This window comes from Petromyzon marinus, chromosome 7 (genome assembly GCF_048934315.1).
Source record: "Petromyzon marinus isolate PM22_M1 ecotype Great Lakes invasive population chromosome 7, UKy_Petmar_22M1.pri1.0, whole genome shotgun sequence".
In the NCBI taxonomy this organism is placed as follows: Eukaryota; Metazoa; Chordata; class Hyperoartia; order Petromyzontiformes; family Petromyzontidae; genus Petromyzon; species Petromyzon marinus.
In genome coordinates, this window is record NC_133673.1 from 9,825,666 (window position 1) to 9,840,953 (window position 15,288).

Here is a 15,288-nt window from a genome sequence, read left to right on the forward strand (position 1 = left end):
ACCAACAGCCTCGTCACACAAACCAACAAAATAATTTCTGATTCAACCGCATTAATTGATCAATCTAAACAGTTTTCGTTGAAACCTTCTGCTGCCAGGCCACCAAGATTATACGGCTTACCAAAAATACATAAAGTTGATACACCTCTTCGTCCCATAGTCTCTACTATCAGCTCCCCCACCTACAAACTAGCTCGTTTTTTGTCTGAAATCCTGCGTCCTTTCACTGGAAAGACCACCTCTGCGGTACAAAATTCTACTCACCTGGTATCAACAATCAAGGGTATTTCCCTGTCCCCAGACGACCTGCTTGTCAGTTTTGATGTAGTTTCCTTATTCACCAAGGTTCCTGTACCTGACACCATTGCAATCATTGAAGACTTGGTTCATCAAGGACTAAACACTGAGGTACCCCCCCTGGTGAGACACTGTTTAACCAATACATACTTCACTTGGAATGGAACTTTCTACAAACAAACTGAGGGCACCCCAATGGGCTCCCCCCTTTCTCCAGTTATAGCTAACATTTTCATGGAGAAATTTGAGACTGACGCCATCCAGACTGCCACTCTGCGCCCAACCTTATGGAAGAGGTACGTGGATGACACTTTTGTCATCTGGCCACATGGCCGGCCTGCTCTAGACAAATTCTTCGACCACATCAATTCCATACACCCAGCCATCAGATTTACCATGGAAGTCGAAATAGATGGCAAGATACCTTTTTTGGATGTCCTAATTAAAAAGAGACCTGATGGTTCAATGAGCCACTCTGTCTACAGGAAAGCTACCCATACGGATGCTTATCTGAAACCGGATTCCCACCACCATCCATCACAGAAGAATTCTCTCATCAAGACTCTGTATCATAGAGCCCAATGCATATCCGACCAGGAACACATAAGCAGTGAACTCAAGCACGTACACCAAGCTCTTAGGGCTAATGGTTACTCCGACTATACAATCCGCAAAGCTATCACTCAAACCATGAAGAAGAACCCTCTTGAGGAGCCTTTCAAAACCATCACTTTACCCTACATTGCTGGGATCACAAAAAAGATCTCCAAAATCTTGAATAAACACAAGATCCAGGTCCGTTTCAACACATTACATAAAATCCGTGATCTGCTTCCGTCTGTAAAAGATGTGATTCCGGACATACAATACCCTGGTGTCTACAAACTAAGTTGCCTCTGTGGTAGTAGTTACATTGGAGAAACCAAACGCCATATCTCGGACCGCATTCGTGAACATAAAGCAGACCTTAAACACGGTAGGACCAACACCTCGGCCGTAGCAGATCATTGTTCTAATTCAGTAGGCTCACATGCCATTGACTTTTCCAAGACGGAGGTTCTTTGTAAGCCATCTGGCTTCCATGAGAGATTCGTTCATGAGGCTATCCACATATACAAACACAGAGACAATTTCAACCGAGAAGATGGATTCTATCTTAGCAATCATTGGAAAGATTTGATAAATCATTTCAGTTCTTGATTGATTGTTCACGCTTACAGTGCCTTTCAGACAGCATACATAAAAAACAAATTTCGTCTCCCCCCTCCTCTTTTCAAAAAAAAAAAAAAAAAAAAATAGATGGACTAGTCCTGGCAAACTGCCATCGTTGCGCGTGACGCAAACGTTATTTTTTATATATATAAATAAATATGCCGTTTTCAAAATAAATTTATGCAAACCGACACACCTGATGATGACCGTTTGAGTTATGGTCGAAACGTCGTGAGAATTTTTTTTTTTTTTTTTATTGTTTTATATATATTTTGTTATTTTGTTGTTTCTCTTCAACGTGACTTTACCGAAAAAACTAAGAATATGAATTATTGCAGTCACGAAAGCTTTAAATCAAAATTTAATCGCCTCTACGGGGAGGGTTTTCACATAACTTTAAGATCTTTCAACAAACTCCGGGATAAGAAAGCTCAGCTGATCGAGTCTCTCACCTTCCTGAAGAGATGCCGCGACTCTGGGGTAATACCAATCGCATTTACACTCACCTCTGCTACTGTAACTTCTTCTAATGCGAAACGAATTCTTTTCAAAACTAGCTTAGCTCTTATCTCAGAAAAAATCAGACTTATACGCACAGAACTAGATCAGTTAGACAAGACACTCTACAAATCACACTTATCATTGACGGCAATAATGTCCACATCGGATTGGGAACATGTAGACAATATGACTGCCTCTTCAGCTGCTACTATGTCGACCAAATGTAAGGAAAACCTGATTTCCAAATTTAACCTCCTCTTAAACAAAAGACCGGACCCACACACCAAAAAGTTAGACGTTAATAAAGTCGTAATTAATCGCAGTAACAGTTCTATTTCCGATGGTCTGAAATCCGTTTTAGCTAAAGGTCTAAACTTTGCAGTCACACCTAAACACATACCAGTTAATGATATAATTGCCCAAGTAGACGTTGCTCTCAGGGGCCTGGGTCACATCGCTGCAGACGTAGCAAGATCTGAAATCGCTGCAACCCTCAAAAACGCTAAGATGCCAGCTAGCAACCTCAGCAAAGATGAGCGTTTTGAATTATATAAATTAAAAAAGAGGAATGATATTGTAGTTCTCTCAGCTGACAAAGGCAATGCTACTGTTATCATGGATAAAATAGAATACAACAACAAAATTAAAGAATTACTCGACGATGGTAGTTATACAAAAATAAAAAGAGATCCCACCAACAGCCTCGTCACACAAACCAACAAAATAATTTCTGATTCAACCGCATTAATTGATCAATCTAAACAGTTTTCGTTGAAACCTTCTGCTGCCAGGCCACCAAGATTATACGGCTTACCAAAAATACATAAAGTTGATACACCTCTTCGTCCCATAGTCTCTACTATCAGCTCCCCCACCTACAAACTAGCTCGTTTTTTGTCTGAAATCCTGCGTCCTTTCACTGGAAAGACCACCTCTGCGGTACAAAATTCTACTCACCTGGTATCAACAATCAAGGGTATTTCCCTGTCCCCAGACGACCTGCTTGTCAGTTTTGATGTAGTTTCCTTATTCACCAAGGTTCCTGTACCTGACACCATTGCAATCATTGAAGACTTGGTTCATCAAGGACTAAACACTGAGGTACCCCCCCTGGTGAGACACTGTTTAACCAATACATACTTCACTTGGAATGGAACTTTCTACAAACAAACTGAGGGCACCCCAATGGGCTCCCCCCTTTCTCCAGTTATAGCTAACATTTTCATGGAGAAATTTGAGACTGACGCCATCCAGACTGCCACTCTGCGCCCAACCTTATGGAAGAGGTACGTGGATGACACTTTTGTCATCTGGCCACATGGCCGGCCTGCTCTAGACAAATTCTTCGACCACATCAATTCCATACACCCAGCCATCAGATTTACCATGGAAGTCGAAATAGATGGCAAGATACCTTTTTTGGATGTCCTAATTAAAAAGAGACCTGATGGTTCAATGAGCCACTCTGTCTACAGGAAAGCTACCCATACGGATGCTTATCTGAAACCGGATTCCCACCACCATCCATCACAGAAGAATTCTCTCATCAAGACTCTGTATCATAGAGCCCAATGCATATCCGACCAGGAACACATAAGCAGTGAACTCAAGCACGTACACCAAGCTCTTAGGGCTAATGGTTACTCCGACTATACAATCCGCAAAGCTATCACTCAAACCATGAAGAAGAACCCTCTTGAGGAGCCTTTCAAAACCATCACTTTACCCTACATTGCTGGGATCACAAAAAAGATCTCCAAAATCTTGAATAAACACAAGATCCAGGTCCGTTTCAACACATTACATAAAATCCGTGATCTGCTTCCGTCTGTAAAAGATGTGATTCCGGACATACAATACCCTGGTGTCTACAAACTAAGTTGCCTCTGTGGTAGTAGTTACATTGGAGAAACCAAACGCCATATCTCGGACCGCATTCGTGAACATAAAGCAGACCTTAAACACGGTAGGACCAACACCTCGGCCGTAGCAGATCATTGTTCTAATTCAGTAGGCTCACATGCCATTGACTTTTCCAAGACGGAGGTTCTTTGTAAGCCATCTGGCTTCCATGAGAGATTCGTTCATGAGGCTATCCACATATACAAACACAGAGACAATTTCAACCGAGAAGATGGATTCTATCTTAGCAATCATTGGAAAGATTTGATAAATCATTTCAGTTCTTGATTGATTGTTCACGCTTACAGTGCCTTTCAGACAGCATACATAAAAAACAAATTTCGTCTCCCCCCTCCTCTTTTCAAAAAAAAATAGATGGACTAGTCCTGGCAAACTGCCATCGTTGCGCGTGACGCAAACGTTATTTTTTATATATATAAATAAATATGCCGTTTTCAAAATAAATTTATGCAAACCGACACACCTGATGATGACCGTTTGAGTTATGGTCGAAACGTCGTGAGAATTTTTTATTGTTTTATATATATTTTGTTATTTTGTTGTTTCTCTTCAACGTGACTTTACCGAAAAAACTAAGGATCCTAGCAACGTTGTGCAGGGCTCGAGATCAAACCCTGGTCACCGAGATGTTATTGTTGTGCTAACCGATAGGCACATGCGTAAACATAAACATTTAAATATGAACGCGATCATTTAGAAGCTGTCCCTGCTTAATTATTTGAATATCACCACGTGTTGCTTGTGCACAAAGTGCCATGACCTCTAGGCATTGTGGTCGTGAAGCTGTGGTTACTGCACTCATTACATTAAACATGAAATGACTAGAATACAAACACTGGTGAGTTGACCACACTGGCTGCCAAGACATTTAATCAATGTGCTTGCAAGACCCAATTTAAGTCTCATCATGCCAACTCATATGTTTGCCCCCTCAATTGTATTCTGCGCGAGCTATCGGTGCCATGTCACATGATGAGATTCCACCACTGCGGTGTAATGCCACCTAATGTCAGTGAACTGTGCCAAAATATTAACATCACAGAACTCCTCTTGAAATTCACACACGTTTTATATTCCGTACAAAGATCGCTTGGCAATCAAACTAATAAATATTTATCAGTGGTGGAATAAGCCAAATTTATTGTTGGCTATTTTGTGCGATCAATGAGAACTGGACTAAGAATATATAACCAGCTGCACTTTAGAAGCCGCTTTTTATGAATGCATGGGCAGCTCAGAAATCTGGGTTGGCACCAAGTCTAATTCCATTCCAGTCGTGTCAGCATTGTGATGAAAACAGTAACTTAGAGGAAGCTTGATTAGGTGCTTTCGTGACTGCAGGAATTACTCTTTGGTTTTTTCGGTAAAGTCACGTAGAAATAATAAAAAATAAAATTATATAATAGCATACGACGTTTCGATTGCAACACAAGCAATCATCATCAAGTACAGAATTAACACAGACACATCAGGGGACACAGAGAGAGGTGGAGGAGCACACTAAATCAAACAGAGTTTAGCAAAAATTATGAAACTATATAAAGCAACACAGACGGTCGGTTAAAACACAATTAACGCATGGTCGGGTTGATTACGCTATTTCAAAGATTGCTAAATTGTAAGTTAAGTGTGAAATTTAAGAGAAGTGATAGAACACAGATCGTGAAGAGACATATGGTGAGAGACACGCACACAGAGAGACACGCACACAGTGCATCTATGTGCCGAAGCCTTATATAGACAGAAACGGCGGAGCTGGGACTCAGAGACAATGGGACACAAATTAGCATGAGGAGAGCACATATCAAAGGAAGGTGCGGGTGCACACGCATGGTCACATACACAGGCAGACGGTGCGGGTGCACACGCGTGGTCACATACACAGGCAGAGACAACAAAGTGATACAGACCTAAGTCAAGACACAAAGGCAGATACACCAGCAGAGACAACACAAGACACAAACTTCATACCTCCCCGTAGAGATGATTCGAACTTGATTAGGTGCTTTCGTGACTGAAGTGTGCGATGCTGCATCAATAACAACAACAACCGCCATTCGCCACTAAGTGGTGGTGACGTCACCACGGCACTTGTGCCAGGCTAGGTGCATGTTAAGGCCATGTGAAGTGTCGAACGCCCGCTAGCAGGAGGTCACGGGGGGCAGACTCAGGTGCCACGGGTCGACTGACTGAGACGACTGGCTGATGCACCACCTGTGGACCCTACTGTGCCAACTTTCTGTGTTTTAGTTGCCCGGCGCTTCGTTCGTTGTTGTGAGCGTCGCTCCTCTGCCCTCTGTTGTTGTTGGAGGGTGACTGCCTCCAACTGCCCAGTAGCAGCGTCCTTCACGAGCCTCCTCCACAGAGGCCGATCTTGACACCGCTGGTACCAGTCATCGGCAAGTCCACTCAGCTCCACATCCTCTTGTACCACATCACTCCATCTCTTCTCTAGCCCGTGCCGTGCCCATTTAGCCCCCTCTATCCGGCCGAACAAAATCTGTTTAGGCATGCTGTGGGTGGCCATGCGGGATACATGACCCAGCAAACTGCTGAATCGGACAATGGTACACAAACACGAATAACAAAAACTTAAAACGTTCATCAATGGCACTGCTCGAAGAAGGAAAACGTTGATAACAGCTGACGCTTCAGACAATGGCCCTTATTCATAGCAGGGAGTTCGACATTAAATACGGTAAATAGGTTGGTAAACATGAAAAGCTGGACATCGAGGGGTCATGAAGGCTGGGCCGTAACCTATAAAGGGAGTATCTCAGACACAGAGCCCACACACATATAGAGTGTTGCATGAAAGTTATTTGAACTCCTAATAAAATATGTAAATGTTGATTTAAAAAAAAATAAACCCTCATCATGACAGAATAATAATGCAAGGCCCCAAAACTACAAGTTTCCAACAACACACAAAATTGTGTAAAAAAAAAAACCCCCACAAAGCATTATGCAGCAACTATCATCGGTTCCTCGAGAAGTGCATTGTGTCTTAAGGTCACCATCAAAATAAATTGGAGTAAACTAGACGCCGAATGACAGCAGCTGTGGCTGCTTAAACTGTTGATTTACATCTCACACGACCACATGTAGTTTGGAAGGGCGCCCCTGCGGGTCGAGCGCGACCATGGTGCGACTCGACGACGCGTCGCAATAAACCAGCCAAGAACACGCTGTTCCCCAGGTTCCAATGAAATTGGACCTCCATTGATATGCTAAACGCTATCAGCCTGTATTGGTTAGTTGAGTGTCAAATTAAAAGTTCAACAATTGACCTTCATGCTCACGGGGCTCGTTGGCAAATACTTCAGCATTGTATCCCTTATTTATATTCAGTAGATGTGCAAGCTCAAAATTCACCCTCACCCCCCCCTCCCCATCCCACAATTAAACTCAAGATTTATTTATTTTTATATTGTGGTGAATCTAGCGTCCTATGGCAGCTGCAGAAGTGAAATTATCCCGTTGCATCGAACGTGTACGAGACATAAATGATGATATATTACATGCACGATTCAGTGAACATACCGTGAGCTTAAGAAGCAATATTCATTGATGCACCTCGATTATCATATTTGGAGAATCACCCTGAATCCAAAGATGCCTAACAGACGCTTGCTGCTGAAAGACGGAGCAGAACATGGGACACAATGGGAGGCATTATATACTCAGAGCTCCAGTATGGAGGTTATTATAATCTTTGGCAAGCTACCAGTAATCTACTACGGTCTGGATCAGTCTGAGGGTTATGCTGTATTGACAGTGGTGCAAACGCCCAATTAACATTTGTCAATCACGCTGCCTTCATAAAATATATGAGGCGACGTTTTGGGCAATGGCCCTACTTCATTGCAAGGACATTGTTTTTGTTACATGTTTTCGATTTTTTTCATTTAATGAAAATTTATATTTATTCAGTTAATGGCTTTGAAGAAGAGCCATTGCCTGAAATGTTGCCTATGATTTTTCTCTCAAGGCCACAGTGTTATACTACACTATAATAGCAGACCACCAACATTACGAACACCACATAGAGAAAGAAGACATTCGCCAGCCTCTTATCTTGCTAGCGGCGAATAAGGAAACATAGAATGTGGCCGTCCAAAAGGTGTCTCTGTCCGTGTCCTTTTGAAATCCCTGGCAGAGAAGTAATGTTAATTCGCTTAAACAATGTTGAAGTCTAATGAGAGACCTCTCTGTAGAATTATGACAGCGATGACGAAAATAGCAACCGTGGCAAGTACAACTGCCAGATTGGTCCAAGGAAAATGTTTATATCGTGCCACTTGCCAGCAGCAGTGTCTTGATCGAGCCACCCAGTGCCGGATTTAGCTAGTACGGGGCCGGTAGCATGTTGTAAAGGGGCCCAAAATAAAAAAAAACCCCACACATAAATATAAACATTTGTAACTTGTATAGTAAAGTAATTGTATTTTTTCATTTGCTATACAGCCAGATAATACAACAAATCGCTAACCTTAAACACCCAGTCGTTCATAAAAGTTGAAGGCGGTATAGTACTATAGTAATAGAGCAAGTGCAGAATCACTGAACCGGAATCGATAGCTCGAAAGAATTTAGCGCGTGGGGGCCCTTGAAAGTGCGGGGCCCGTAGCTACTACATATGTAGCTACATCATGGGACCTCCTTTGCCAGTACCAAAATATGCGAGTAGGTTTTCCCCTTTTTTCTGGCAACAAAACAGGTGTTAAGATGTTAAAACACCAAACTGAAACCTTTTACAAGGAATCATGTCTGCATTAACTACAATACTTGTGGTCAGAATGCCTTTTGGCGTTCTCTGGCCTAACACCGTTTTGAGACGAGGCTCAAAAGAAAGCTGTCTCTGGTGTGGACCAATCAGTTTCCAGGACAATACATCATATTATCAGAGGATGTTTTTTTGTTTGCATTCTGACCACAAGTATTGTGGTTAATGCAGACATGATTCCTTGCAAAAGTTTTCAGTTTGGTGTTTTAACATCTTAACACACCTGTTTTGTTGCCAGGAAAAAAAAATGGGAAAATCTATTCCTCACACGTAGCTACTTTTGCTCCGAGGATAATCCGGCACTTGAGCCATGGTCACGGTGGCAGAAAGACGCCCCACCAGCCCCTTACCAAAGGGGGTGGTCTGTGTGCCGGTGTTGGTTTGTGGTGCCCTTTAACCTCCTCCCACATGGCCGACAGTAACCCCTCGCCCCGCAGTAAACCCCGCCCCCACCCACCAGGGCAAGTGCGGCGGAGCAACCGCCACCCCACCCCGCCCACTCGCCACATTCCACCAATCACGGCGCACCTTGGCAGCGAGCCATCGCGTGTGGGGGGCGGGGCTATGCAAATCGGGAGCTCACGCGGGTGACCTTTCACCTTTGTGTTCGCCGACGCCGATCCACATTCCTCGCTTCGCCAAGCGGGACGGGGGATTGAATGCCCCCTCTCATCGGAAGGCGATCTCCAAAGACGTCGCGATCGTAGTGGGCCACAGTGATCGCGACACAAGAAGCGCCCCTGTTCAAGTGTAACAACGCACAGCCGTTGTCCCACCCCCTCAACAGCGAGAGGTCCTCGCAAGAAGTCCACCTTCAGCAAAGACGCCACGCGCTGTTGTTTAATTGTGCATGACCGCAATGTAAAAATAGCATTGTCCCTGGCCTCTAAAGTCGTCGTGTTCCCTAATGTAAAAAATAGCAGTGTCCCTGGCCTCTAAAGTCGTCGTGTTCCCTAAGGGCACATTAAGAGCACTTTTGTCAATGTGGATGCGAGCCATCACCATACTGTGTGGTTCATGGGGGCTATTTGACGTTTACTTCATTCACAGCACTTTGTTCATCCACTGCTGGATGAATCCTCCCCCACGCCACATTGGGTATGTACTTTTGGGCGCCACGGTAGCGAGATGTTAACTCCGTCGCCTGGTATACAGGAGGAGGTCGTGAGTACGATCCCGACCCTGACGCCTGCTGTATATTTGGAGTTTGCGGTGTCTCTCATCATCATCACGGTGGCTAGGAGATGTTAACTCCGTCGCCTGGTGTACAGGAGGTCGTGAGTACGATCCCGACCCTGACGCCTGCTGCTGTATATTTGGAGTTTGCGTGTTTCCACGTGGTCGCGTGGATTTTTCTCCGGGTCCTCTGGTTTTCCCCTCAACATTTAGAAGCATGCCTTTAGAGCATTTGGTTGCTATACATTTCCACATGATAAGCCACACCTGGTCAACATCCCTTGGCTTTGAAACCAGGAGACATGCAACTGAGAAAAAGTACCCCCCCTCTCTCTCTGCAAGGAGAAACCACCGTATAACCCGGCTAGTTCAGTAATGTTAATTTAGAATATTCTCAGCGAGGTGTCATTTGTTGGAGACACGTTAGCAATTGTTAATTAACATTCTAGAATCACACAATGCTGTCCGCAAAAACACTGGCATTATATGCCTCAAAAATTAAAACAAAACTCTCATAACACCGAATGTTGTGTTAGAGCAGTTGAGCACACAAATGCCTGGAACACTTTATGCAGGGGATTAGTCCTGAGATTGCTTAGGAACTAGGATGGGAATCGTGATGAATGGGTGACCAAAAATAAAACGTGCCTGAGAGTACCATCACCACGAAGATGGAGCGGTGAGATCAGCTCATGTGCAGGAGAGCGACGGATTTTGGCATCGCAGGACCATGTGGAATGGCGACTGCGTGCAGAGACCTTCATCCAGCAGTGGATACACAGTGGATGACGATGATGAGGCTATAAAAAAAGTTGAACAATGCCAACATGTGCTCATCGTGTGCAACCCTTTAACACAAAGGAGAGACCCCCACGTTCATCATTTCCAGCACTGTCATCGTCACCCTACATCGTCATCATCATATCAACCATTCGGCACAACAATCATCACATCCACCACCATCACACCCAGCTCAACCACCTTCACAACCAGCATCATCACCACCAGCATCATCACCACACCCAGCACCATCATCATCACACTCAACACCATCATCAACCACCTCAACCATCACCCCACCCAGCACCATCATCACCATCACACCCAGCACCACTATCATCACCACACTCAGCACCATCATCAACCACCTCAACCATCACCCCACCCAGCACCATCACCACAATCAGCACTACCACCACCATCATCACCACACCGACCATCATCATCATCACACTCAAGACCATCATCAACCACCTCAACCATCACCCAACCCAGCACCATCATCATCATCACCACACTCAGCACTACCACCACCATCCTCACCACACCCAGCACCATCATCACACTCAACACCATCAACCACCTCAACCATCACCCCACCCAGCACCATCATCACCACACTCAGCACCACCACCATCATCACACGCGCACAACCACCATCACACCAACCTCCACCACCAACCACCCAGCACCGTGACCGATGGGGCCCACCTCGCGACCCCGTGTTTCTCAACACCGAGCGGCCACCGCCCACCCAAACTCACCGAGGCATGCGCCTCCAAGCAGCGACGCCGCCGTGAGCGCCCCGGCCGAAGCTCCGTAGACCCGAGTGGCCCCGCTGATGACGTGTGGGGCCCTCTGCTGCAGGCAGCTCGCCACGCCGATGTGATAGACCCCCAGGAAGCCGCATCCCGCGAACGAAAAGTTCCAGCCGGAGTCCTGGGTCAGCATCGCGACGCTTGATCGAGACCTTGAAGTGGTGTTGATGGTGGCGCTACTTCTGAATTTCGAGTGAATGCCCGACCGCCTCTTGTCGGTGACCCCAGTTACGTTTCATGCACAACATATAACGTAGGCTGTAGAGGCACACGCACAGAAGATGTGTATACTGGCGGGTGCGAATGTATATATTTTCTGCTGTGTCAAGGGGATTGCAGCGGTGCTTGTCTATTAACGTAATAAATTCGACTTTAACGGCCCTGGCCGGTTTAAAACAAAAAAAAATCCACGCCGACGCCACACACACAACCACGTGCGAAACAGCAGGGAGCCCCGAGCAGATGATTATGCCTCCTCGCCGCCTTGTTGTGTAAGTCGGTGATGTATATGCACCGGCGTGTGTGGGTGTGTGAATGTAGAGCGTATATCTTACACTCGAATATTATATTGTGTAGGTGGAGAACCCCAAAACGCTGATGTGTCTGTGTGAGCGCGTGTTGTCTGTCTGTGTGTGCGCGTGTGTGTCTGCGCAGAGGGAGGTGGAATGCTGAGTGTCTCTAAGACACCCGCAATGTGAACTCTTAACAGCCGAAATCAGCTTCCCCACACTCTCCCACCCCGAGAGTGGCGTCACGCGTGCCTCCACCTCTTCAGCTGTGTGGGTGGTGCCGCCACTCCACACCACCACCACCACCACGCCCTCTGTGCCCCCCACACACACACCCCCCCCAACACAAGCGGATCTCTTCCAACACAAAGGGATGTGTCTCTCCGCTCACACCGAGAAAGCCATCAACAGCAGCCAGCAACAGCCAGCAACAGCCAGCAGCAGCAGGCATTTGCATAAAGGGGGCCACTGTCATTGCTTATGAGCTGGAGAGAAGGCGAAGCCAACTGGGGAAATTAGAAAACATTCCACTCAAATCTAAAATCCTTGCTGGAAAAAAAACACGAGCACAGTCACTTCCATACAGTCTAGGCTGTTGGACATGTGTTATATATTTGTTTGTTATATGTTACATGATCATCAATCATAATCGGCCATGGTTAATCCACTGCTGGATGAAGCCCCCCCCCCCCCCCACAAGATGTCACAATCTCTCACGATCCTGCAATTGTAATACAATTCACCTTTATAGCCCGCACACGCGCTGATCGGCATCGCTCCATCTCCTATGGAACGCGTTCCATTCACTGCGAGGAGGAGGAGGGGGGTATGGAAATGCAACCCTGCACCACCAATCTCCCAGTGACTTGATGACGAATGATCAGCATCAGAATATGTATTTATACTGAAGGAATGCGATGAGCTATAAAGCTCTTCTCCACAGATGCCCAGTTATTCATTACTGTGATCATTATGTGCCATGAGGGTGGGACATTGCCCGAAACGTCGCCGATCATATATCTGTGTTCTTTTTAAGACTGCAATTGACGAATGTGTTGAATGTTTTTTGGGTTGTTGTTGATGGATTACCTTGTGTAGTGAGCAATTGCTTTGTTTAATTAGCAGGGTGTTTTAAATTCGCCCTATCCGAATAAAACGCCGGTTAAAAAAAAAAGAAACGGTTTGTCACACATAGAAAAAAAAATTCTAGCAACAAAACCTTTCTAACTGTGAAATCAAGATAGCCGTGGTGCAATGGTCATCACACTGAAATTGCAATCGATAAGTCACCAATTCTATCCTACCTCCTGGCGCGGGAGTTGAACCGCTGGGGAGTCTTTTTTTAAAACTCTTCCCGGCCTCTGTCCATACAGCAGTGTCCTGTGATGCGTGGAAGATGTCCCCTGGAACTCTCGAAGGGGAGACTCTTCCGCTAGCAGTGCCACGAGCAAGCCATTGGAGGGCCGCGCCTTTATCCTTCCACTGAGAAACGAGGACATGTCCGTAGGCCACCGTGCAGTTTGTAGGTTCGCGGGTTTCCATATGGTGCATTCCTTGCTTTAAAAAAATATATATTCCACTGGAAACGGGTTAGCGGTTTCTGACTTTCGGAGCCGGTAATCAAATTATTTAAAGCGGTTACCGCTTGACCAGCTGTCGTTAGACAACCCGAGTTTTAAGGCATTGAGATGCCACCACCCCCCCCCACACACACACAAACGCGGGAATCATCGTGAAGGAAAGTCGACGTGTGTGTGGAAGGGACTCCACGTGACGTGTGGGGCTTCAGATAAGGCGAGAGAGCGGCGGGCATGGGGTTTGGGAAAACCCAAGGGAAATTGCCCAAGGTGTCTTTTGAAATGGAACCGACACCACACACACTGTCTCCGACCAAAATAAAATATATCCTTGGCGACGTTTCGAGCGACGGCCCTTATTCATAGCACATACATTATCTATGTGCTATCAAGAAGGGCCATTGCCCGAAACGTCCATTGACGCATGTGTTGATTTATCGTTGTTGTTGCTGCTGCTGCTGCTTGTGCATCACTGGCAATGCAGCAGCATCGCAGAGTAATTTGTTGTAATTTGTTGAGCGTGAGAGTTGACGCAAGTTCAGGAAGGCAAATCGACCAAATCTTAAGCCTACATTATTTTCGCGTGCAGATCAGAGAACGCAAGGCCTGCGTAGCAAAATGTTTATTACATAAAATGCTTAGGCAACATGGCATGCCGTGCTACTTAAGTGTAAAAATGTTCGTTATGTTTGGGGGTGATGCAGCGGTAGGGGACATCCATACTCTGGTTCGTTCGGTAAGGAAACCAGAGTATGGATTCCTGCAGTCACGAACGCTTCAAATCAAGATTGGGGCCATCCATTGAGTAGGTTACGCAAAAATCTGTCAAAACCTGACCCCTCTCTGTCGGCACGCGGACTTTTAACACTACCTGCGTACATACGCCTGACGCACTACCCCCCAAATCCTATATAGATAGGCCGATATTTAATCCACGCAGAAACGATCAAGGATTCATAATATGTACGTGTTTAAGCAAATAGATAGTCCACCGCCGGATTATCTAACTTATTCGAAGGCCAATGTAGACAAATGATCGAGGCTACACCCCCCCCCCCACCGTTTCCTATGCGTACGTACTAAATCGATGGTCCCGTAGTGCATTGAACCGGTCCTGCCACTTCGTCCATGAGTTATCCATTAGTCGATTGGCAAAGGACTGAAAATAATAATTGACGATTATATAACGAAATGTGTGACGCCATCTCATGAGACAGAGTTTTCGAATGAAGCTCTATCCTGTGGACCCTTTGGGATAACGTTTTTTTTCACTTACCCTTTTAAATTGAACTACGACCCAAATCTAAGAAGGGTAGGGAACTTTGTATACGGACGTCGAGGAGTTCGCCGGCATCCCCAGAAGTCTTCACCGTTGGCGAGACGCTGAATGTCAAAATCCCGTCCAGAGTTTTGCTGCGTGGAGCCCAATGCTGCGAAGCTGCATCCCCCCAGAAGGCAGTGTGGCCCACGGGATGTGTCAAAAGCACGTTGTACAATTTAAGTGGAGAGACACAGATGGGAAGGAGGCGCCATGGATACTTGTTTACTGTCCGCTGGAAGTTGATTAACAGTTCACGCTTCAGGGTTTCGACTTAACGTGAAGAACATGCCCAGGCACGCCGAACGGTAAACGATTTTATGTATGTTTTTACATTTTCAAGTTGTTGCAATTAAGTCGCCTACAAGTACGCATCTTTCCCGCAATTGTG

The 15,288-nt window shown here is 45.6% G+C and overlaps 1 protein-coding gene across 1 annotated transcript in view; it reads right to left on the bottom strand.

Moving 5' to 3' along the window:
- LOC116939943 (patatin-like phospholipase domain-containing protein 2) overlaps positions 1-12,270 on the bottom strand; it is a 40,835-nt gene extending 28,565 nt beyond the window's left edge. Inside the window, exon 1 of the mRNA XM_032949013.2 lies at positions 11,440-12,270. Coding sequence (XP_032804904.2) covers positions 11,440-11,626 — 187 coding nt within the window. The 5' untranslated portion in view covers positions 11,627-12,270. The remainder of the gene's footprint in view (positions 1-11,439) is intronic.
- Positions 12,271-15,288: the final 3,018 nt, after the last annotated feature.